General features: G+C 38.5%; 1 protein-coding gene and 1 pseudogene across 1 annotated transcript in view; both read right to left on the minus strand.

Moving 5' to 3' along the window:
* The window catches only part of LOC110560660 (contactin associated protein family member 5), a 755,447-nt gene that overhangs the window by 12,004 nt on the left and 716,751 nt on the right, over positions 1–26,692 (minus strand). The window contains exon 22 of the mRNA XM_060371591.1: positions 2,261–2,479. Coding sequence (XP_060227574.1) covers positions 2,261–2,479 — 219 coding nt within the window. The remainder of the gene's footprint in view (positions 1–2,260; positions 2,480–26,692) is intronic.
* Positions 8,579–9,447, minus strand: LOC110560659 (ADP/ATP translocase 2-like; annotated as a pseudogene).

A 26,692-nucleotide genomic window follows, 5' to 3' on the forward strand; every position in this document is an offset into this window, starting at 1 on the left:
CAGCAAACTATTAATTTTTTTCCTGAATTTTATGACTCATTTGGAGACTTTTCTGGTCAGGGTGTGGATATCTTTCCCAGGTGTGAAACAAATTTTATGGAGTGAATATAATCCCCTTGTAGGGAAGCTTTTTAAGATTTAGGATGTTATAAAAGGCAATTCCATAAGAATTGGGAAGTAAACAACTCAGCAAATCCTGGAAGTCCCTGAAACAGGCCAGTGCAATAGGCCCCTCTCTCTGCAAGCTTATATAGGCAGGAGGGAATGTTTAGAGATCCTTTCATATCAGTCAAGCTGCCTGGAAATATCTTAGACTATCAGAGCTGCCTGAAAGAGGCACTGCCTGACCTGTTGAGATGCCTGCAAGTTTTTCAGTGAATTCTGGTGCTTCAGCTTATATGACCCATCACCCATTCTTGGGTAGGCTTTGGAAATACAACTATCTTTGAGTCATTTTTGTTCCTGTGGGTAACCTATCAGCCATAGTCCTTTAAATAGACCCTATAACACTCACTGGTTCATCAAATTTGACTTGGGTCATACCCTAGCTTTGGTCTGTGACCAGTTCTCTATCTGAGCTGAATAGATGTTTCTTCCCATCTTCTCAGGAATAGTATTACACAATGCTAAGCTAATTAATTCCTTGGGACAGTAAGTGCTAGACACACAGCACTCCATTCACACACACAAAACACAAGTCCACAGCCTTCGTCCCCAACTACTCTGCCATTTACCTCACACTTCCAAAGACAATATGCTCTCCCTACTAAACACCATAGAGGTAATTATGGGATAACTAGAAGTAATCTACATAGTACAGCTTTGGTCAAAGTTTCTCAGCAAATCTAATCCTAAAATGTTCAAGCTTGCCTGCCTTGCCTCACACAATGGACACAATCAAGACCCTAAGCACAGTTTTTCCTTTTTCTTTCTGTGGCTGATGTGGAGGGCTGCTTGTTTGTCAAGCTGCTTTGCTATTTATTGAAAATCTTTTTTCACCCTGGCCTTCACCTTGAGACAGAGAAAAGAGGAAGTTTTGCCAAGTTCCTTAAACCTTGTTTGTGGGCCAATGGTGAGGCCAGAGATTTATTTCTAGTGTTTTCCTTTCATGGTGGTTTGCACGACTGAATCTGAAGCTCCCTGATTCAAAGAGGCTAACTGACTAGGGAGCCACACTTATCCCTTGTCCTTGACCCAGCACTGGCTTACAAGAGATACCTGACCTTTTATGTGGGGCTGAATACTGTAATGGTTCCACGTGATTATACAACAAGCATTTTACCATTAAGCTTTATCCCTAGCCCCTTCCAACTAATTTAGTGAAAAAAAAAATCATTGTATGATACATACAAAGTATCACATTTTACCTTTCATTTGTCTACAAATTTGTTAATTCTTCTTTTGAAAACCTGGAGCATAATACTGAAGTTAGCATTATCTATGTCCCCATTCTGTTGTTTTCATACCACCTAAATACTTAAATCCTCATATCAGTTCCTACTTCAATAATAGTAACACACAAACACACATACGAAATACCTAGAACTACACACTAATTAAAACTACTTGTCACATGAAACTAGAATTATATTAAAAATACCTATAGCTAATTTTAAATAACTTATTAATTATTAACTTTCAACCAGATAAATGCACAGTATCTAAATATTATTAAATTTTGTACTTAAAATTCATTACTAATTAAAGTCACTGGACATCTAGTGCTCATGCCTCTCTTTTGTCTATTTTATTCACCATTATTTGTATGATGTTTAGTGTTAATAGTCAGTTTTACAGAATCTAAAATCACCTAGGAGAGAGACTTCTGGGAATGCTTGTGCATTATCTTAATTTCTTAATTGAGATGATAAGAGTTGCCTGTTCTGATAGGTGGCACTTCCTGGATGAGATACTGAGTTGTATAAATAAACAATGATCTAAATGCTGACCTCCATACATCATTCACCACTTCCTGATTATGGGTGTGATGTGACCTGCTACTCACCTTCCCGTTATCTGTGATGGACTAAACATTTGAACTGTAAAAAAGAATAAATTCTTTCTTTCTTAATTTGTTTCTGTCAGAATGTTTGTAAATATACATATGACCCATGAGGTGCCAGTGACAATACATAACCCCTAAAATCAATCACACAAGGCAAAGAGCTGAGTGCTGTTGGTCAACAATATTGATCTCTCTATAGAACAGCAGAAATTGTGTTAGTGATGGAAACTCAGGAGAGCATCCCCTGAAAAGTACCTGATGAAGAATGCACAGTGGTCACTGCATCCACATCAGTGTCCATCAAGGAGCCACAGCTGGATTCTGTCAAGGTCCCTTGGACAGTCACAGGTGCAATGCTGGCATGGCGGAGAGCTGCCTTCAGTGGTGCTATGTGGTTGTATTGGACTGAAGAAAGGCATCCAACAAAACCCAAGGTGTTTGCTCTAGCAACTTCTGGATCCAACCCAAGAGTCTCTGCAATGAATAAAAAAAAAACACAGGTTTGTGTTTCTCAAAATAGTCTATGTGTTTTGCTTGACTATTAACTAAAATGGCTGAAACCCCCTTGTTATCTGAATAAGGAAACTCCTTACATACCTCTCTTTCTGTTGTTCTTAACTACACATTTACTGCAAGTATCAATACATCATTCAACCATACCTCATAGAAAAGGGCTATGTGTATCTCTGCTTTGAAACAAAAATGTTTCGAGATTCAAATTTTTCATTCATGTATTTTTTGAACTGTAGAAATAGTAATGTAGCTCTATCATGCTCTAATCAAACCCTATCTATTTGAGGAAATTGTATATCTGGATCACCATTTGTCTATGGATGCAGGTGATTAACATAAGCAAGTCACTACACTTCTTACAACATTTTATTCACAATTGCAACAAGAGAAAAATAATAATAAGGAAAAATGGTGTTAGAAATGAAAGCAGGTCCACAGAGATGTATCATGTTTGTTGTCTCAAGGAAGCTGAGGAGACTAAATGAGTAAGCATTTTTACCTGCATCACTTCTCTTCATCATAATGATTGAGCACTAATTCCAGAGAAGGCTTTTGCCTATGAACATATTCAAATTCCTAGGGTATTATTTTCATTTTTATTAATTCAAATTACATCTAGGTCATAGTCTGCTCCCTATTGTCCTGCCAGCTCCACCCTCCCTCCCACATCCCTTTTCCCTTATTCCTGAGAATAGGGGAAACCCCTATGCACTCCCTCTTCCTCCCATGTAGCCTGGTAATAAAGTCCCATCAGAAGGAAGTGATAAAAAAGCAGGCAACATGATCCATATCAGAGATATAGGCTGTAACTTGTGGGCCTACATGAAGCCTAAGATGCCCATCCAACTTTTCTTCTTGGGGTTTGTGCATTGTAGTATGTCTATGCTGTACTATAGAATGAAAACCCACTTAAAAGTGAGTCATATACGATGTGTGTCTTTCTGGGTCTAGGTTACATCATTCAGGATGATCTTTTTTAATTCTGTCCATTTGTCTGCAAATTTCATGATTTCCTTGTTTTTAATGACTGAGTAGTATTCTGTTGAGTAAATGCACCACAGTTTCTTTAGCCACTCTTCTGATTGAGGGACATATAGGTTGTTTTCAGTTTCTGGCTATTACAAATAAAGCTGCTATGAACATGGCTGAGTAAATGTGCTTGTTGTATGTTGGAGTATCTTTAGGGTGTATGCCCAGGAGTGATATAGCTGGGTCTTTAGGTATGGCTACTCCCAGTTTCCTGAAAATGTGGCAGATTGATTTCCAAAGTGGTTGTACAAGATTGCACTCCCACCAGCAATGGAAGAGTGTTCTCCTTTCTTTACCCTCGCCAGAACATGCTGTTCCTTGAGTTTTTGATCTTAGCCTTTCTGATAAGTGTAAGATGTAATCTAAGAGTAACTTTGATTTGAATTTCCCTGATCATCAAAGACAATGAGCATTTCTTTAAGTGCATATCCACCATTCAAGACTCCTTTGTTGATCAATGGAATCAAGTTGAAGATGTAGAAACAGACCCGCATAGCAATGCACACCTGATTTTTGAAAAGGGATCCAAAACCCTACCATGGTAAAAGACAGTGTCTTCCACAAATGGTGTTGATCTAACTAGATGAGTACTTGTAGAAAGATGCAAACTGAACTATATTTATCACCCTGCACAAAAATCAAGTCCAAGTGGGTCAAAGACCTCAAAATAAAACCAGATACAATAAATCTGCTAGAGGAGAAAGTTGGTAAGCACCTTGAACTCATTGGCACAGGCAACAACTTCCTGAACAGAACACCAATAGAGCAGGGTCTAAGTTCTACAATTAATGAATGTGACCTCTTAAAACTAAAAAACTTCTGTAAGGCAAGGGGCACTATCAATAGAGTAAAATGGCAGTCTACAGATTAGGAAAAGGTCTTCACCAATCCTACATCTGACAAAGGGAAAATATCCAGAATATAAAAAGAATTAAAGAAATTAAACACCAAAACCCAAATAATACATTTTAGAAATGGAATACAGAGCTAAACAGAGAATTTCTAGGATCCTTTTGATTCTTTTTAAGAAATGAAGATATAATCATTTAGGATGCAAAACAAGATCAAATGTCTCATTTTCTCAAAGACATATAATTTCTTTTCTTAAAAAGAGTCATTTGAACAAATTGCTATAATGCACTTACATAAAACTACAATGCATAATGAACCATATTTATCTTAAGGGATAGTAGTTTCAACATAACTACATGGCTAAACTTGTTATTTCACTATGATAAGCCTTTTAATTTTTGGAAGAGGTAAAGGATTTTTTTCCCTGCCAACATACATTATAATTTTATTTTGGGTCATAAATTGTCAAATAGTGACTTTTTGAACTCTAAGCTTATATTAGGCTAGCAGCATTAAAGAAAAAAATGTAAGGACAGAAAATGAGGTGCTTATAACTCTTAGTGATTCTTGTCCTACTATTTCACCTCTAATTCTTATTACCAACACTCTTTCTTTCTGTCATTTATGTGTGTGTGTGTGTGTGCGCGCACGCGCACGCTTCTGCATCTGAATATACCATGTGTTTGTATGTGGGTACCTATAGAAAACAAAAGAAGATGCCAGATTTTCTGGAGCAAGAATTATATTTGTGGCTACTGGGAACCAAAATAAAGGCTTCTGGAAGAGCAGCAAATGCTCTTAACCATGGAACCATATCTCCAGCCTCATTAATTTTTGTCCTCATCTTGCTTTTTCCCTCTATCATCTACATTAAAAAAAAAGAAAGAAAGAAAAGAAAATGGCTTGTCACTTTCCTTTCTTACATGCAAAATTTGTAACAACACATTTAACTTCACATGGCCAGTATAACACGTTGCTGCAAGTTTACATAACTTAAATTACTAATTCATTATTTTTCCTGTCTGTAGATTGAAAGTTTGGTAGCATCCGTGGGCTTCAAAACAAGGAGTCAGTATGTCCAGGTTATGAACCTTCTGAGGTAAATTACATTTCTTTCCCATGTCCAGTTTCTGTAGCCTTCACTTTAGATCCTTGCCTCATTTGTCTATCTTCATGATAATTAAAGTTATTTCATTTCCTTGTGCTTTTTTTCACACTCACATTAACATATGATTCTTTCCCATACTCCTTTTATTCTTAAAGACCCTTGTAATTACAGTGGTTTCATCAAAATAATATAAAAGAATGTGGATTAAGGAGATGGCTCAGTCATGTCAGGTGTGTGGTCACTGATTGGTGGAGAGTGAAGGGTGGAGTTAGCCACTGATGGGTAGTAAACTAAAACCAGAATTATACTTCAGCAATGAAAAAAAAAGTGAAAGTCGAAAGAAGGTAAGTGTAAACAAGAATGACATGTTGGTTTTGGCTAATTTCAAAGTAGTGGAAAGTGATGTTTCATTGAACTATGCCTTCAGGGTCTAAGTCAAGAGTATTACTTCTCACTCCCAGAGCTCACAGAAAGAAAACCTTCACTGATCCAAAGAGGGCATCACTATAGTGGTTGTCAAAAACAAAGCTCTTTGTACAAAACTGGACATTTAGAGAAACTGGGTAAATGCTTGAAAGTAATATTCTTTCTTTAAAGGAAGGTTTGAAATAGTCTTATTTCTGGACAAGTGTTTATTCTATACATCCATTAAGACCAAAGACAATAAGAGGTTTTACAAAAAGAATAAAAAAAAATGTCCTCTAGGCTTAGAAGTCTGTGATAGGGTTCAGTGGGTTAAAAATGCTTATGCTGTGGAGATAACCTAGAACCCCTGCACAGATGTAGCCCATGACAGCGTAGTATCCAAGTGGGTTCCATAGTAATGGGAAGAGGGACTGCCTCTGACATAATCTGATTGGCCTGCTCTTTGATCACCTCCCCGTGAGGGGAGAGCAGCCCTACCAGGCCACAGAAGATGACAATGCAGCCACTTCTGATGGGATCTGATAAACTAAGATCAGAAGGAAGGAGAGGAGGACTTCCCCTATCAGTGGACTTGGGAGGGGCAAGCGAGAAGAAGGGGGAGGGAGAGTAGGACTGGGAGGGGAGGAAGGAGGGGCTTATGGGGGATAAAAAGTGAATAAACTGTAATTAATAAAAAATAAAAAAATGACTAAAAAATGCTTATGGTGTATAATTTCACAAGTTCTATCTGAAAACACCACAGTGAGAAAAGAGAACCAAATGCATGTGTATGTACTTGAGTTCTCATGTGCGTGTGCACACACATACACACACAAAAAAAAAACACTAACACACACCAACATACTTTGTTTGAGGACCTAGATAATTACTTATTTGATTCTTACAAAAATGGAATGATAAAACAAAACAAATGAAAAACAGAAACCATAACAGACTATTAAAAAAATTTACCTCTCGGTGTATTATAAATTTGTAAGTAGTTAAGAATAATTACTCCTTCCGAGTAAGTGAAGGGATACGAATTTTCAGAATTTATTTGTCACTCATTGATTAGCCACCATACAACACAGTAATGTTTATTTACTTTTGGAAGGTTTCACTTTCTTTTTAATTCTGTGTATGTGTTTGTTTGTACGTGCAGACACCTTCAGTGCAGATGCCTAGAGAAGCCTGAAGATGGTATCAGATCTCCGAGAGCTTTTGTGAAATAATTTTACATAAAATATGTAAATAATATTATAAAACTAAGAAAAACTCAAATATTTGGTCAAATACTTCACAATCCACTGAACTCTGTATTAAAGATATAATACATTTTATAATGATTTATTTCAGTGGTTAGCTTATCATTTAACTAGATTAAGAAGTAGACAGGTGAAGGAAATATTTGATGTTCTGACCTGGAGAAGCAAAATCAAAATCATGTTTAACAAATCAATTGTCTTCTCACAAGCTTGTAGCATGGAAATCTACCAAAAATATACCAGATTCATGTGCAGTTCTCAAAATCCAATTGACATGACTTCTATTCAAACGAGGAGTACCACAAAGTTTCTTTTCTTAACACATATACTATTTTGGGAACCAAAGGAATCTACAAAGGAAGAACTGCATTTCTAACTGCTTTATTGGGAACAGATTGAGTTTATGTCTTTAAACACAATTTAAATACTAACAAGTAACAGCTTCTCCTTCCCTCAAGTTCCTCCCCCTGTCCTGTAATGCTAATAGGAAAGCAATACAGGGAAGCAACTGATACAGTGCAGGGAGGAGATGGAGTGGAACTGAGCAGATATATTTTGCTGTATAGATGACCTCCTTCCTCATTTCCAGTCTCTGGCTTTGCATGCTATTAGCCAATGGTCATTGAACCTGCCACAAAAAGAGTGGGGTAATTGTTAGCTGGATGTTCATAAATACATTTTTGGTGAATAATATATATATATATTTGATATGTTCTCATATACGTTTATGTTACCCAACCTGATTTAGTCACGTGTCATGGAGCGGTCACGTCAAGCTACCTAATGCCTTCGTTATGGTTGGAGAGGTAACTTTACGATAAGAGTGTCTATTACACATGTGTGAGGACTTGTGTTTGAATTCCCAAAGCTCACATATAAGAGGCTGGCCTTGACAGCTTATGCCTGTAGCAGGAGAATTTGGGGTTTTATGTGGGCAGACCCTGGGAGTTTTAGGGCTAGTTAGTGCAGCTTAAATCAAACTTTTGGTTCATTGAGGGCCCGTTTTAAGATGATGAGATAGGGAAATATAATTGATAGCATATGATATTCTTCTCTGCCCTCCACATGCCTATTTGAGTGCATAATATATAAATGTATATTTTTATATACATATATTACATATATTGTTTTTTATTTTTGTTTTTAGATTTTTTATTTCTTAAATTTTTATTATCAGGAGTGACTGAAATAAAAAATATATATAATTGAGAGCCATCATTTTTGTCAGTATGGAAATGGCTTTAAGAGAAAACTTGTCAGATGAGTATTATTGCTTTTCACTTTTCCGCTGGTCAATAGTTACCATTGATTAAACAGAGAAGCCCAGATAATATGTCCAGAATGTTCACGATATGGTATATTATACAACATGCCTGTTTTAGGAGACAGCACCTAGGAAAATTATGTGTACTTCTTGATCTCATCACACAAGACAAGCACAAAGGCAGTACCCATGCGTCTGAGAACACTGGACCATGCACCCTTGAGAAAAACCTTGCCTCCTTCATCATGAGTGCACTTCTGCTCGCATCATCATCTGTCAAGCATCTCTGCATACATGATTTCTGTTCCTTTGTGTCCTGGCTGAATCATCATATGGAGGTGAACCGTGGCAAAAACCTAAGAAGTCAGGCCAGCAGTGACAGACTGAGCAATCATCCAGCTGATGAAGATGCGATTTCCTTTGCAGTGTCATAGATACCAAAGTAGGCAGCTCGGTCGATGATAATGCCCTGTACCGACACATTAAAGCTTTGATACAGGCCCTTAATCCCATCAGATGTGTAGAGCTTAACGCAGCAGTCACCAAGGCCTTTAAATTCCCTCTCAGCTCCAGCTCTGCCCATATCTGCTGCTCGATGTGCAAAACCAAGAGGGTACAGAAGTATAAGAATGTGACCTCAGCAGCACCACCTGATGCCAGGTCCCCTGAAAAGTAGCACTAAACCTGGATCTTCTTGTCCACACCACCCAAAAGAACTGCTTGTATTTATCTTTGAAGGCAAAGTTGAGAGCCTGGGTGGGGAATTATCTGATGACAATGGCCAGGTTACCATGCCAGAAGGACAGGACTCCCTGTTCCCTGGGGAAATGAACCACGATGTCTAAAATGCACCTGTATTGCTTGTGTGCCCTGATTTGCTTGCTGGCATGCTGCACCTGCAGCAATGGCTTGACCTGCTCAATGGTGCTACTGCTACCTTGGAGATGGCTGCAACCATGGCATGAGCCAAGAATTCCTTGGTGAAGGACACAATGGCATCTGTCATTTTGAAAGGAAAAAGAAGCAGCAGCAACTGTTGGACAGAACTGGGTTGACAACTGCCTTTGACTCCCAAGCTGTTTATACTCCCCTCTTTATCTGATAATAAGAACACTTAAATATATTCCTTTAATTTTTTTAATGAGTAACAGATTCTTTCTGTGGGTCTGTTTATTCATTTATTTGTTTATTTGAGACAGGTTCTCAGTAGACAGTTCAGACCAACTTAAAACACAATTCTCCTTCTGCAACCTCCCAGGTGTTGAGATGACAGGCATAGGCCAACCCATTTCTCTCAAAACATATTTTCATTAAATGTAACACCACAGTATACAATAGAATTCATAAACTTACTCCCCATCTCGGAAATTTTGAGCTTTGATTAACCCCTCCCCATGGTAAGTGCATGTTATTAGTGCTGTAGTGTTAGACATGCTATTATCTTTATTACTTCTATTCAGTTCCAAACTCCTTTGCCTAGTTTTGATGTCCCTTCAAAATATTGAAGAACTGAAATGCAAAGGTTTGTATATTTACTGGAATGCTTCACATCGTAATTATTTACCGTTGAATAACAGTTACTCAAACTTTCAATTATTTAGTTGATAACTTATTAAAGACTAATTTCTTCAGTCATTCCAAAATTTTATTTTTATTAATTTTATCATTTTAATTCATGGGGTATGTGTATGTGTTGTGTGTGTGGGGGGGAGGTTGAATGTATACCACCATGTTTGTGAACATGTTCTCAGAGACCATAAGTAGACATCAATTTCCTTACTGGGGGTTCTTTGGAAGAGCACCAGGTTCTAACCACTGAGCCCTCTTGACATCCCCTTCTTCAGGCATTTTGAAATCTGACTTTCCATATCAATTTGGAAAGATTTCATAGAATTTGCAAAGCCAAATAAAGAAGCAAGAAGGCACTCTTAGCCTGAATGCACAAAGGTCAGCATTGTTGCAAGTGTTGACGTGGAGAAAGGAACAAGGCTAGTCCAGGAGAACTGTTCAGGCAGGTTTAGTGGAATGTTTTATTATTTAAAAAAGTACAAGAATAGGTCAGAAACTTGCTCAAAACAGACTCAGTTATGGAATGTAACATGACATTTGCTATATGTCAAAAGTCATTTATGGTATTTGAATCCCTTAAGTGTAATAAAACAAGCCAGGCAAGGCCACATGACCCTGACTTGTAAAAGTAAAGTGTTGTACCAGAATAAAATATAAATAAGGGAAACTGTTGTAAATGGAGATAAGAGCAGAGAATACAAGCAAAGTGTTTTACCTTTAAAGTTCAAAATGGTTTTACATTTAAAGTTCACTGTAGCTGGAACCCTCAGAGAAGTTAACTAGACGAAATGTCCACCATTAGGCCTAGGACGATTGTTCAGCTGTATCTAAGTTCAAATCCACAGTATCCACAAAACGCTTGAGCATAGACACCTGTAACTCCATTTTTGGGATGGGGATAAAGAGCAGGTGGAGACGGGAGAATTCCTGGGACTTTCTTCCTGACATCTTGCTCCGGGTTCTTTGACAGACTCTGTCTCAAGGTAATAGGTTGTATAAAGTGGTAGAGAAGTATGCTTGGACCTGTGTTGCTCTCTGTGTGTGTTCTCTATCTCTCTAACAAGTAAAGTTTCAGATGATACATCTTACAGGAGAGAGGTGATGCTGTGAAAGACAGAAAGAAGGAATACTGGCATATTGCGGTAGGGGTTCACTGGGCATGTGAAAGCTTCCCCAGAAAAATTAATAAATTCTATTTCAGAATATTTATGAAAGCAATGGGCTGATGTGAAGAGCTTTGGATCCTTAGAAAAATCTACTGAAACCTACCAGTGAACAGCCTCAGAAGCCGATGTTTTTCTCTCCTCAACATGAAGATGGGAGAGGATATGTTGTTGGGATATGAGGTAAATTAAAGCACATAAGTGTGGATATATGATCATATTTCATTGTGTATTTATATATTTATATATATATATATGCATACATATATAGCCATAGATGTGTGTATATATATATATGTATATATATATATGTATGTATGTATCTATGGAATTCTCTAGGATAGAGGAAAAGCATAATAATACAAAAACTAAGTGCTCCTTTGGTTATAGTAAAATGCCCAGATAGTAAGGATTATGTTGTGTAAAAGTAAAGCTTTCATAAAATATAAACATAAGAGAAAATATTTAGATTTTAAAATTTATGATTAGGTAATTATGGTACACATGGCTCACAGTTTCAGAATCACTAGTGCAGTGCAGCTCTTTCCTATTTGAAACATTTCTTTCCTGTAGGAAGCTTTTTGGGTATCAGGACCTAAATAAAGCTCAAAAGGTTCAGAAAACAAAATACCTCAACTTTCCAGGGGTTCCTGAAACTTATGTGTTGGACAAGATAATCGCCCAGGACAAGGGGACTTTCCAACCAGTCACTTTCCCAAAAGCTGTACAGAGAGCTTGAGGCTTGTTTCCTGAGTCATCATCAGGGTGAGGTGGGATTTTCAGTGATTCTACTGCCTTTCAACCTTTAGGCTCCTATCTGGGGTGAATAGAAGTTTGTTTGCCTCTTACAAGAAGTCATACAACTGCCTAAGAAGATTTTCTTGGAATGGATGTAATTGAACTAATGTATTTATTCTTGTGTTTTATGTTGCTGTGATATAAACTGTGATATAAACTTATGTTAACTGGCTTATACATCAAAGTCACAGTCCATCACTGAGGGAAATCAGGGTAGGAACTCAAGTCAGAAACCTTGAAGGAAGGATGTTTAAGTGGTTCACATTTTCTCTTGCTTTCTGTCACATTCACAGCTAACTTTTTGATATAGCCCAGAAATGCTTACCTAGGAAGGATACCATCCAGAGTAGGCTGGGCCCTCATACATCAATATCAGTCAAGAAAATGTCTTATAATTACAGATACAGGCCAATCTGATCTTAGCAATCTACCAAGTGAGATTTTTAGATGACCCAGGATTGTGTCCACTTGACTACAGAAGCTAATTAGAGAAGTAGTTAAAACATGGAATGAAATTTTAGAATTTTTAAGGATTGAAGCAAAGCATGTACAAGGCAGAAAGGAAGAAGATACAAAGAAGAATCAGACCAGCAAAAGGTACTTTTGGAGCGATAGTTACAAGACACATGGAGATGAAATTCTCCACCTTCCAAGTCAATTTCTTATGTGCATTCATTGCACTGATTTTTTTTAAAGTTTTTTTTTAATTTTATTTTTTCTTATCAGTTACATTTTATTAACTCTGTATCTCAGTCATGTCCTGCTCCCTCATTCCCTCCCAATTCCACCCTCCCTCCCTCATCTCCATCGTGCCCCTTTCCAAATCCACTGATGGGGGGGACCTCCTCCCCATTCATCCAATCCTGTTTTATCAGGTATCTTCAGGACTGGCTGTGAAGCCCTCCTCTGTGGCCTAACAGCACTGTTCCTCCCTTGGGGGATGGGAAGGTCAAAGAGCCAGTCAATGAGTTCCTGTTAGAAATAGTCCTTGTTCCCCTCACTATGGGAAACCAATTGGTTACTGAGCTACCACAGGATACATCTGAGCAGAGGTTCTAGGTTATATCCATACATGGTCCTTGGTTGAATGTCAGTCTCAGAAAAGACTCTGTGCCCAGATATATTTGGTCCTTGTGGAGCTCCTATCCTTTCCCCATCCGACTAACTCCCCTTCTTTCTTATGATTCCCTGTACTCTGCCGAAGGTTTGGTCATGAGTCTTTGTGTCTGCTTTGAAATCACTGCTAGTTATTTCAGATGCGCTCAGTAGACTCCTGTCATACGTTTAATACACATCCTATCTGTCTTTCTAAACAAGGATTGATCATCTTACCCCATGTATGCTCTCTTGATTATCTTTTTTAGGTGTATAGATTTCATTTGCAGGCAAATGGTGGGATCTAGAAAAGATCATTCTGAGTGGAATATCCCAGAAGGAGAAAGACAAACACAGTATATACTCACTTATATAGACCTATAAGATATGATAAACATTGCACTGATTTTCACAATAATGTCTGTCTCCTTCCTGCTTATAGGAAGTTGTTCTCCTCAGTTCTCTACCTCGGTCAACTAGAACCCAGTTCTCTATATGAAGAGTGATTCTTTAACCCTAGTAAAAGGAAATAATTAAAAAAAAAAAAAACAGTAAACACTTCCCAATATCAACAGTGATACAACTTCATGAGGAATGTAGATATCAATATATCTAAAAGGCTTTCAATCCAGGTAATTAAAACCATGGATTTTTGTTTCTACCTCCATAGTGATGACATGTCACCTGAAACTTTATTTGATGAGACAAGTTTTGTTCTTTTTCCACCTTCATTGGTTTCGTTTGAGCTCTGTTAAAATTCCACATAGAACATTTCTCTCCAATATCCTGAGCCTTCTGTGACCTAAAGCTAAACGAACACTGTATTCAGAATTTTGGTGGTCATGTAAATCTAATTGATGCATGCCACTACCTTCTTTGTTTATAATGACTCAAAATACTTTATAAGTTAGGACAATGCACTGAGTCTTTAGATAGTTCCAAGAAATCCTCCGTAGGTGACAAGGCAGATGCCTTCCTCCATGTGCCAAGTTGAAGTCCTTTCTTCAGGAATTCACTGACCTCCTTCCTAATGGGTGAACTCCCAATTTTCTACACTCAACACATGATTCTTTTCTGTAACTTTTTCCTCCAATGTCCACACACACACACACACACACACACACACACACACAATGACACACATGTGCACGGATAGGAACACACATGTGTATACTTATGTACGTATTAGTGTGTGTATGCATGTGTATGTTTATTGCTTCATCATTTTATTTCATTTTATATCATTTACAAATGCAGCTGTTAATTTCTATGAAGAAAGTATAGCAAATTTGCATGCAAGTAATTAGTAATTTATTTCTTTAAAAATATAATTCTTTGTCCACAGAAGTTGCTAATAAACATTTTGGGGTGTTTAAAGGAGCCGCTTTTGCATAGGGCCTACAAAATAGTAGATCTTATATATCCCTGATTTAGTTTAAAATATTTAATGCCACTAGATGTATAGATGTACCAATAGAAAAATGATATGATGATAAATTAGATGGTAGATGGGTAGATAGATGTGATACAGTATAAGAAGGCAAACAATAAAACCAAGCAAGTTAATTTAGATACCAAATATTTACCATAAATCTCAGAACAGTGTGGCCTGAACATGAGCTTAACAAGGACAGCAATAGACATGATAAATCGGATCAAGAAAAGCCCAAAATGTCTCAGCCCCACAGAATGAACTACAGGGAACTGAGTACTGATGAGACCAGGAGAAATATACTTTTCTAAGAGAGAGAGAGTGCACCAAGTGGTTATTCAAAACCAAATGGTAATATCTGAAAATACATATGGGTAACATTGCACAGGCTGAGTAAGATAAATTTATGCATCTAGGAATACATGTGTGTGTGTGTGTGTGTGTGTGTGTGTGTGTGTGTATGTACACATATATGTATATAACAACAATTAATAAAAGACAAGTCCATGAATTTGAAAGCCAGCAGGAAGGAGTATATTGGAAGGATTGAAGGGAGGAAAGGGAAGGGAAAATTATGTAATAATAATTACAAAAAAAATAAAAGTCTACCTTTGAAAACCCATTACTTCAACTTAACAATGCACTTGCTGAATAATAGAACACATGTTAATTGGTTGCCTGACAACAAGCATCATTCAATGGCACCTCTGTGGACATGAGTCAGTTAATGCTGAATTGCAAAGACATTAGCAATAAGAACAAAATTTTTAATTCTAGGTATAATACTATAGGGACATATCCTACATTAAGTATATTTTCCACAGAAAAGTAGTTTTGAGGGTTTATGCTAATATTTAAAAGCAGTTGCAGAATTCATTCTTTGGATTACAGATACAAAAGGATCTCTCCTTCCCAAGGCAATTTTTACTGATTTAATATAGAGTCAGAGATGAATGAGAGCCATGAACTGGTTTATTCCTTATTCTGACTTTTTTTTTTAAAGTAAATGAGCAAAACTAGGGCATTTCATGTCCCAGCAGCAACTCTTTGAACAGAGTTCAAATTAGCTACAAAAGTGTGGTAAGTGCCCTGAAGTGGGACTTGACATCAAAGAGTTAAGAGGCCACTAAAGGAAAGTCATACTAAGCACCTTCTCTGGTTTGATGCTCTTCCCTTTCTTAGAGTTGGCATCTTGTAGATTTTATCCATTAGAATATATATATATATATATATGTCAAGTAACAAAGCTCAATGTTGTACAGGTTATAAACAACAATGATTAATTCTCTTGTATAACAATGTGCCTGCATTCATGGGGAGATTTGAACACAGAACTTCAGAGTGGCCAGTTTGCGGCCATTTCAGGCTCAGGCTGATCATGTAGTGCCAGGTATCATAAGAAGGAAACAGAGATAGCAAAGAAGGGTTGGGAAAATAGTTTAATCAGTAAAGGGCTTAACGTTAAAGTTTGTTGACACAGTACCAGGTAAAAAGCTGAGGATAGCAAGATATAACTGTCAGCACTTGAGAGGTCAAGAAGGGAGTGTCACCAGGGCTCACTTAGCGGAAAGTCTAGACAATCAGTGAGCTCCACTGAGAGACCCCATCTCAAAAAATAAGACAGAGAGATCAACAAAGACACCTAGTATTGACCCTTTACCTCTACATGTAGGGACACACATACATGTATGTATAAACATGCCAGTACTCAGGTGATTTTCTCCTTTTAACTCAGTGCAGGAATGCAGCATTTAAAGAGGGGCCTGCCCTCAGTCAGTCCATCTAGAAACTTTCTCACAGACATGCCCAGAGCTTTTTGTCCAAGAGGACTCTAGAGTCTGTCAAGTTGACACTCAACATAAACAGATCACCACAGAAACCGGTAACTATTGTGCCACAAAGGAAAGAATAGGAGGCTCAGAGGACATGTTGAACATCTCAGGGTATCTGATGGAGGCTGAGCCCAGACGTGATCTTCGTGTGGCAAGCACGGTGGCAAAATATGCTTAGTTGGATGAACATGTTCTTTGACTCAAACTAAATTCCATTCTAAGTTTCTGTTCTCAGAGTTTAGTAAACAGTTTCTCCATGACCTCATTAACCTCCCACCAAGTGTGCTCTTAGAGAGCCAATCTCTTTTCCTCCTGAGGAGAGCCAAGCTTAACTGACCAGAAAATTAATGAGCTAATCATGTTTGATGATTGCTGATGGTGCTTTTCCTCAAGATAGAATGGGCACACGTGTGCGTGTGTGAGTGTGTGTGTGTGTGTGTTCCTGTGGGTAGAGCCAGGAGTCAACACCGGATGGCTTCCTTGGTCATTCTCTACTTAATTTTTTTTTTTAAGACAGACTCAATCACTGACCTGGGAGCTCACCAATTTGGTTCTATTTGCTTGTTTGTAGATATAATTAAATGCAGGCTTTTTTTTTTTTAATTTCTATGTGTACTGCAACAATTTTCTTCTTATGACTATAAGATGTCCAGCCAATGCCCCTATCTCATTCAGTGGTAGAGAGATCCTCCTGTATAGTCACCCTCCCCCATTGCTGGAGAAACAGACACACATCCAGGTTTTATATGGGTGCCTGGCATCTCAGCTCAAGTTCTCATTCTTGCATGGCAATCACTTTACAAACTGAGCCATCTCCCCAGATTTTTACATACATTTTTAAATGATTCTTGGGACAGGTCCTGATAAAATGAGGTAAATTTGGGAGATTTAATATAAAGTGTTTGTAACTACTGTGATTAGGAATTGCTAATTGAGGAAGATAGAAGCACAGAGCCTTGTCTGTGGGCTCTGAACAGAGTCTGAGAAGCTAGAAGAGGCACACCACAGCAGACTTTGACAATTGGGATTGCCAGCCCAGAGGTCCCATTGGCCAGCTCCTCCCTTTCTCCAGTCTGGAGAGCTGCAATCATCTGCAGCTACAGAGTCTCCTGGTTCTCTAGCTTCTTGCTGCACTGCATGCCTCCTGCTTTTCCTACAGCTAAGCTTCCTACAGTCACAAATGATCCACTTTTTCATGTCCCAGAAAGGAGCAAGCCAATGTGTCCACTGACTTTTCAACGAGATCACTGACCACTGAGGAGTAGCCGCTGGCCTTAAAGTGACCATTTCCCAGTCAGTTTTTACTATATACATTAATTTAGAGTTCTGCGGTTGGACCAGTGACCCATGAGGGATGGCCCCTGGCCTCACGTTACCATTTCTTGTCATTTTTATCACATACATTTAACTTAGAACATAGAGATTTGTCTAAAATGGGAGCACCACCTTTCCTCTTTGTCCATATGATTCTATATGTCACAAGAATCAGTCATTACACTTTTTTATTATATTTGACATAACGTACATATCAGGAAAGCAGCTAACGTGGCTTAAATAAAAAGTTTGTTTCAGCCCAAGTTAATAAGAACTCTAACATTAGGCAGTCAACACCTAATATCTCCTTTTGGTTGTAGATATTTCCAGATATGCAAAATTTTTCCCCTAGATTTTTCATTCATTGTTCACACTCTTCAGCATTTAATATCTTCTGTATAAAATGATGCTAGAGGCTCCAGCCATCACATCTCCTTTGGACATAAATTGAAAAGATGTATATATTTGACAAGCCAGGCCTTCTGGAAAATACTGGGACTTCTGCTTATAGCCAGCCCATCATTGAGAACAAGGGCACAAGGCCATTCTCAATTCAGTGAAAGCTAGGATGTATGCCAGGTTTTAAAATCTAGGAACATTGGTCCCTTAAAAAAATATGAGAATTTCAAACTGAGAAATGTCATAGTGCTTTATTAATGAAGGAAAAATACTACTTGGCAGTTTAATAAACACTCCCTGAAAGTGTTACTTTTCATCCAGTTAAACATTTATGTAGTACATACTTCAGGCATGGGGTTTTATCATTAATAAATCAGAATCCTTCAGTTGAACAGGCAGTTTTTCTATTTATTAACATCGTTTCCTTGGACATCGTACCAATCATTTTTGGAGTCTTTTTAAGACTATAAACAAAAGATGGAAGATGTTTCTTGAGTATAGCTGACTAAAAACAACAGGAGAGGGGCTGGAGAGATGACTCACTGGATAAAATGCTCCCATGCAAGCATAAGGACTTCAGTTGGATCCCCAGAACCTGCATAAAAGGGGATGGTGCTGCTCAGTTGTGAAACCAGCAGTGGAGTGGAAGAGACAGGTGCTGTTGGAGCTCACCTACCATCCCTCTATACCAACTTATGAGTCCCAGGGCCCAGTGAGAGAGCCTTTCAAAATCAACATGTATAGCTTCTGAGAAAAGACATCAAGGTTGACCTCTGGCTTCTTCAAAGTCAGGTGTGTACATAAACAGGGGCATCTACACACAAACTTATGCAGACATACACATATACACACACACACACACAAATCTCAAACAGATAAAAGAACAGTGGCTCTTCATGTGCTCTTCACAGACAGGGTCTGTTTCTTTTTCCCTTTGAATCTGCATTGCCTTATGGTGTATTTCTCCACTGGAATTCATTTCTCCATTGGAAGTAATATTGCCAGCTCTAAGTTTATGCTTTCCCCAGACATAAAAAAAAAAAAAAAAAAAAACATGTGAAGATACTCTAAAAATTATCAGACTTCCGTATGTCTGATTTAGGCAACATGCATGGAAATGAATCCTTTATACACTGAAGAGTGAGTGAGCTTCCCTTGCTCCAATATCCCTATGACTTGGTTATCAGAAGACCTAAAAAACCAACCTAATCCAGCAGGAGCTGCTCATACTTATAACCTTCAAACTCAGGATGTTGGAAAACAGATGCTACCTATGCTCTTAGACAATGTGGTGCTTTAATGCCTAATAACAGATTTCTGGAACTGTATGCTATCTATTGAACGTGCAGAGCAGTACTAAATGTCTACAGCTCACTGACAAGCACGAGGCAAACAATCAATGTTTTAACCACATTCTCATGCTGAATAGCCTAGCTGTGGAAGGAGACACCATCCAATGCAGCAATCTCTGAAAATGAAAACTGTGTATTCATATTTCACTTTCACTCAGCTTTTTTTTATTACTGCTCCTCTATTTTGTTTTGTCATTTAATGTTTGTCTATAATTGTACACACTGCAGAATTGGGCTAATGTCTTGTGTGCTTTTTATTGAAGACTGAATAGTGCAATAGAGTACAAATGATCTTTGAAGAGCAAACAATATGAGTTTGCTTGCCAAGTCAGTCAAATAATGAATTGGTCTGTGGCTGTTACTATGTCTGAAGAGTATAGCAGGGACAAAGGTACAAGATTAATGTTTTAGGGCTAACAACATGGTCAGTGGAAGAAGGTCCTAAAAGCTTGAGAACCTGAAAGACTCAGATCCCTGAACCTACAAGAAATCAAGGGAGGCCCAAGGGTGGGCTATAATCCCAGACTTTGGAAGACAGAGATAGGAGATCCTGGGGGTAAGCTGGTTAACTAAGCTTGATGATTAGTGAGCTCTATGTTAAATCAAGGGACCCCCACCTCAATGAATGGAAGCTGAGAACAATTTAGGAAAACAATGCCAACTTTGGGCCTCTACACAAACCTCATTTCCATCTGCTCATAGACATGTGCCTATAGATATGCTAACAACTATATACACATGAAAAAAATTAATATCTGAATTCATTTAGTGGAAAAACTAAAAATCTCTCCCTACAGAGATGCTTGGATGAGAGAAAGCTTGCGAGAAACAAGCCCAAGATCTAGAAATATGGAAGGTGGGAACTACACAAATGACCCCTCAAGGGTCAGAGCCTTGGACTCTCATGCTCAGCACCACAGGTATCTAGTCCTTTCCAGCATTTGTTGTGCTGCTACCCTCATTAGTGTCCTCTTAATAAATATCTCTGTAGCACTCACTCTTCCTGTCCACCTGTTCCAATTCTTTATTCCTAGACGCACAGACTGGGAAATCCCAGCTGGTATGCTCTAAACTCTGATTCACAGCTCCAACACTATAATTCAACTTCCTCAAAGACAGTGTTAGAGTACAAGTAGTTTATTTGTAAGGTAAAAATCAAAGGACAAAGGAAACAGGGTGTGGACTTCTCAAAAAAAAAAAAAAGTGACGGAAAGTAAGATATATTCAAGTGTGAGGAAGAGCCCCTCACAGAGAAACGACAATAACTGTCATAGTATTTGCTATGTATGCTATGCTGTTTTTGATGGCTCTCATGTTACATCTCAGAAGGTTGTTAAGAATTTTTTTCTTTTTTTAATTAATTTTTTATTAATTACATTTCATTTACTTTGTATCCCCACTATAGCCCCCTCCCAATCCTGCCCTCCCTCTCTGTTCTCCTCTTATGCCTCTCTCCAAGTCCACTGGTAGAGGAGGCCCTTCTCCCTTTTCCTCTCACCCTAGCCTATCGGGCCTCATCGCTGCATTGTCTTCCTCTGTGGCCTGGTGAGACTGCTGACCCCTCAGGAGGAAGTAGTCAAAGAGCCAGCCAATGAGTGCATGTCAGAGACAGTCTCTGTTCCCATTACTAGGGAACTCACTTGGACACTGAGCTGCCATGGGTTACATCTGTTCAGGGGTTCTGGGTTTTCTCCCTTCATGGTCCTTGGTTGGAGTGTCAGTCTCAGAAAAGACCCCTGTGCCCAGATTTTTTAGTTCTGTTGCTCTCCTTGTGGAGTTCTTGTCCCATCCAAGTCTTTCTGTTTACCCCTTCTTTCATAAGATTCCCTGCCACTCTGCCCAATGTTTGGCAATGTTTCTCAGCATCTGCTTTGATACACTGCTAGATACAGTCTTTCAGAGGCCCTCTATGGTAGGCTTCTGTCCTGTTCCCTGTTTTTCTCTCTCTTCCAATGCCCAACCCATTTGACTTTCTGAGTTAGGATTGATCATCTTATCCAGGATCTTCCTTCTTCCTTAGCTTCTTTAGGTATAGAGATTTTAGTATGTTTATTCTATATTATTTGTCTAACATGCACTTACAAGTGAGTATATATCATGCGTGTCTTTCTGCTTCTGGGATACCACACTCAAAATGATCTTTTCTAGTTCCAAACATTTGCTTGCAAATTTCATGATTTCCTTGTTTTTAATTGCTGAGTAGTATTCCATTGTGTAGATGTACCACAATTTCTGTATCCATTCCTCAACTAAGGTTCATCTGATTTATTTCCAGATTCTGGCTATTACGAATAAAGCTGCTATGAACATGGGAACATTGTCTCCTTTGGTAAGTGAGGTAAATAAAATGGTTTTGGAGGTGACTTGTTTGGAATTATGATAGGGTAAGATCAAATCGGGGGCAACTCAGATTATAACCAGAGTAGATACATAGTTTCCCTATAAATGAAGTTTCCAGTGAGATTTCTAGAAAATTGCTTGTTTATGTCAGGAGGAGGGAAGATACTTCCATGGCTGGAAAGCTTGCTTCTCTGCTTATGGGAGGCTCCACTTGATTCCTGCCTATCCATTCTGCTTCAAGGTAAACTGAAAGAAGAAGTCCTGGCCGGCTGAGATCTGAATGTGATATGCTTTCCTTTTCCTCACACAACTACCACTGATTTCATGAAGTTTAGATGTACAAATCTATTTTTTTATTATTTTGATTATTAAAATTTATTAACTTTGTTTCCCAGCTCTAGGCCCCTCTCTCATCCCCTCCCAAACACACCCTCATCTCCTCAGACCTGGGATAACCTGGGAACCATCCTAAAAGACAGAGATCTTGAATGTATGAAAGTTGTTTGTGTTCCAAGTTTTCTTTCCAGCCTCAAGACAACAGAAAGTCTTATTTTTTATTATCAGCTCTCTCATATTAAAACATCCCCAGTTAGTATCTAAATATTGTGTAGCTCTTGCATGCCAGGAAATGTACAAAAAACACACAACATAGGCCTAATTGTATTATTTAATTATCAAACCAATAATGGACTAGACAGATGATTAGGCTAGGAGAGCACTTTCTCACTTACGTAGGAATATAAGATCTGCCCCTAGAACACAAACAAAAAGCTGGGTGTACTGGTGCACACTTGTAATTTTTTGACTGGGGAGGAAGTGACATATTGTTTCTGGGAAGCTAATCAGCCAGCTAGCCTGGCCAACATGGTGAAGTTCCAAGAAAATGAGAGAATGCTCTCAGCAATTCAGTCTGCATTTTGAGCCAAGTTTCCAGAACAAATTTTCTAAGATAGAGCTCAGGGATTTTCGAGCTCATTCCCAGATTCCAGACCTAGGACATTCTAGGCCTGATTTTTCAGATATGCTTCCATATGATAGTTCTTGAGTAAACAGCTCCTTGTAGAAGAATCTTAATTTCACTTTTATAAATTTTTAATAAAATAGTTTTAACCATGATTCAGGACGTGGTTTGGCATTGGACATAGCAGGTCTACATTTGTAAAATTTTCATATGTCATAGTATCACAGAATGTTCAAGCCTAGAATAATCTTCAAAGACCACTGGGTCATCCCTGAAGTTTGAAAGAGATTGAGTTCACAGGAAACAGGTTTCAACAGGTACTCAATGCCACATAGCATGGTAGTGAGCATAGAGGCCTCCTGCCTCCTACCCTACTCCTTAACCCTACAATGTGGCTCTTGGGCCATACTATTATCAGCAACAGTTCTTCTGATGGATCTTTGAGGTGCATTGAGAACTTTTCTTGTTATTGTTGTAAAATACCCAACAAATAACTAAGAACGGAAGGGTTTATTTTGGCTCAGTTTGAAAGCACAGTTGATCCTGGTACATAAGTCATAGAGAAAGAAGCATGATGTGCCTGGTCACATTGCAACCTCAGCCAGAAAACAGACACAGATAAATTATGGGGTTTAGCATAATTCTCTTTTTATATAGTCTAGGAGCCCAGAACATGGGATGATGATCCCCCACACTTAGAGTCATGCTTCCTCAGTTAATCCTGTCTAGAAAGTCTCTCAGACATGCCAGAGGTTTGTCTACTAAGTGATTCGAGGTGATTCTACTTATGTGAAATATTTTTATAGGAAACTAAATAAAGACAGGCTGAAAATAAGCTGTTAACAGGGCTGAGAAGACAGAAGAATGATCAGTGGTTATCAGGAATGTATTCTTACTGATAAAAATATTTTGGAGCGAAAAAAACTCTCTGTTGGTAGCATAACTGTCCATGAGCTATATGCTTTTAAATATTTTGGAGATGAAGCAGAACTTCAGATGTTAGCTATCAACTTCTACTTTGTTTGAAACAGATCCTCTTGCTCCACACTATTTATCTTAAATTAGTTGTCCTGCTAGCTTCTGGAGGGGTTTCCTGATTCCACCTCTCATCTTGCCATAGGCACATAGGGATTGCACTTGAATGCTACCATGTCTGGTTTTACCTGATTTCTAGAAATACAAACTCCAGTTTGAATGGTTGTGCAGCAGCTGCTTTATCTATTGCAATACCCATAATTATTGGTGAAAAAGTGCTATGAGACTGCAGTTGTGTGATAGGCAGGCAACAGACACATAAACAACCTTGATCATTGGCATCCAGAGAAATTGGTGAATTTACAGACTTTTCCAAAGCAAGTGAACCAGGAGTTCTCTCTTCTGTGACATGACTCTCAGCACTTCTGCCACTCTAGTTAAGAGTGGACATTTCCCCTGGAATTCTACTTATCCCAAGACTGCTGGCCTAGTGATAAACACTGGAGTTTTTGTATTTAAAGGTTCAGACCTTTCCTTCATAGTAGTTCTCAGCTAACAGATCTAGACCACCTGTTCTGAAACTTAAGCAAATAGCCCAGGATCAGCAGATATACATGGAAGTCTTACAGTAAAACTGGAAAGTCTTTAACTTGGAAACACAATTGATGTCATGAGAAAAAGCAAGCAGACTTGCAAAAGAGCTTAGTTGGCACAATGCTTTTCTTGCAAGCATGAGCACCCCCCTTTTGATCCTCGGAAACAATATAAAAAGGAAGGCATGGTGGTAAATGCTTGAAATCCTATCAATATGGAGATGGAGACTCCTTGAGGCTCATCCACCCTAGCTCACTTTGCATGTTCTAAGTGAGCAAGAAACTTTATCTCAAAAAGAGAAAGAAAGAAAGAAAGAAAGAAAGAAAGAGGGAGGGAGGGAGGAAGGAAAAAAGAAAAAAGTGAAAGAAAAGAAAAAGAAATTTGGATAGAGCTGAAAAAATAACTTCCTAGGTTGGCAGCCATACATGTATGGATACCTGCAGACACCTGTGCGCACACACCCACACACACAGAAAAATAAAATTTTAAAACTGGAAAACAAATATCTGAACATCTACATACAAACATAAACAAAATGCACAAACATAGGTACAGATACAAGTTCAGGTAAAGGTTTATATATATATATATATATTTATATATGTTCTGACATATATTTATGTATGTACACACGGACAGGAACCTATAGTTATATGTTACCACAGATACTCATGCATATAAACAAAGGTTCACAGGCACATAGGCATATATACATATATGTTCATCTACACAACCATGTATTTTCATTTATGCACACACATACTGCTGTTGCTGGAGGTTGTTCCTCAAAACGTTTATGAGTTGAAGGCTCAGTCCCCAGGGTGTTGATGCCCTATATCACAGAGCTCTCCAAGGAGAGGCATGTCTTCCTCAGGAGACTGTTATTACAGATCTTGAGTCTGACCTTGTGAATCTCTTTCTGGCTTCCATTCAAACTGTACACACCACATGCAATTGGTCCCTACAGAACCACTGGAGAGAGCACAATTCTATTTAGACGTCAAGGTTCTAAAAATGTTACCTAAATAAATCCATTTTTTTCCTGTAAAAATAGTCTATCTTATTCCATTAAGCCAAAGAAATGCTAATACACTCATGTAGATAGACACACACAGGCAAATGCACACTTATAAACATAAACACACAAAATTATACACATGAATACACACATATAAACACATATAAACATGCATGTGTACAAATATGCTCACACATATGCATATACCATTAGATAAGTAATTTTTGAAAAGATAGTTAAAACTTGGAACATCATATTTATATCCAGAAGTTTAGCTTTGTGCTCTTCTGTAGCAAGGCCTTAAGTAGGTCCTAGGAAAACTGCTGTACAAACACATGGCCTCAGGTCCCAGCTTTCAGAATGCACCAAAGAACTGCCACAGGTTACAAGATAATGTAGGCTCATGCAAGAACAGATCATACAGGCGGAGCTTCCTGGCCTGATATCTAAAGCCCCTGATGGAATACACTTGCGCTCTAGCCATGTATCCATCCACCATGCTAAGATACAACTTCTCCACTGTATCTAATATGGTGGAATTATCTAATTATCCTCAAGGAGGGCATGACCCTCTAGCCAGGGTCTGCCAGGCTGCCACAGCCTGCTGCCTAAACTTCCACTCTTGATTTCTCCTTTTTCTAGAGAAAATGGCTTCTATACTTTAGAGACTACTTGCTCTGTAATTAGCTCCTTGCAAACAATTTTATTTTTCTACTAGAATTGGACATTTAAGATCAGAAATGAACTCAAGCATTGAAGACTGTTGCAGTACACCTGACTGAAGATCAGTATCTGTCAGTCACCATGTGCTCATTGTTTAGTTTCCATTCCTTCTCTAGGCTCTCCTTACTTACCTCCTTCATGCACAGGGACAGCAAGATTCACCTGCCATTAAAAACAATGGAAATGAAAAAAAATCAACTCAGTTGACATTTACAGCTGAGTCTGATTCCAAGCAATTATTGGAACCTCTAGCATGATCAAAGTTTGGGATGACCTAGTGTCCCACCTAGCCTAAATCTGCTTCAGTCTTGCTACCCACGATCTTGTATCCTGAAAAACATGCCAGTCTAGGGAAGAGCAGAATGGCATCTGTGGTGTTTTGGGTGTTAAACGTTCCCCATAAACTCATACATGTGATCACTCCATTCCCAGATGGTGCTGCTATTTGTGAAGCTCACGGAATCTTAGAAGGTGGAGCTTTGGGGCAGAAGTACTTCATTAGAATCAAGGTACAAATGCTGTAGCTTGGCTCCACTTCCTGTGATCCTTTTGCTTTCCGAGTGCAGATCCAGTGTGATTGACCAGCTTCCTGCTCCTGATGCCATGCCAACCCACATCCCTACTCTGGGCAGCACCATTCTATGGTCCAGAGTCTTGGATTAATAGAAATGGAAAAGAGAGAGCTG

Source organism: Meriones unguiculatus, chromosome 18 (genome assembly GCF_030254825.1).
Source record: "Meriones unguiculatus strain TT.TT164.6M chromosome 18, Bangor_MerUng_6.1, whole genome shotgun sequence".
Taxonomy (NCBI): domain Eukaryota; kingdom Metazoa; phylum Chordata; class Mammalia; order Rodentia; family Muridae; genus Meriones; species Meriones unguiculatus.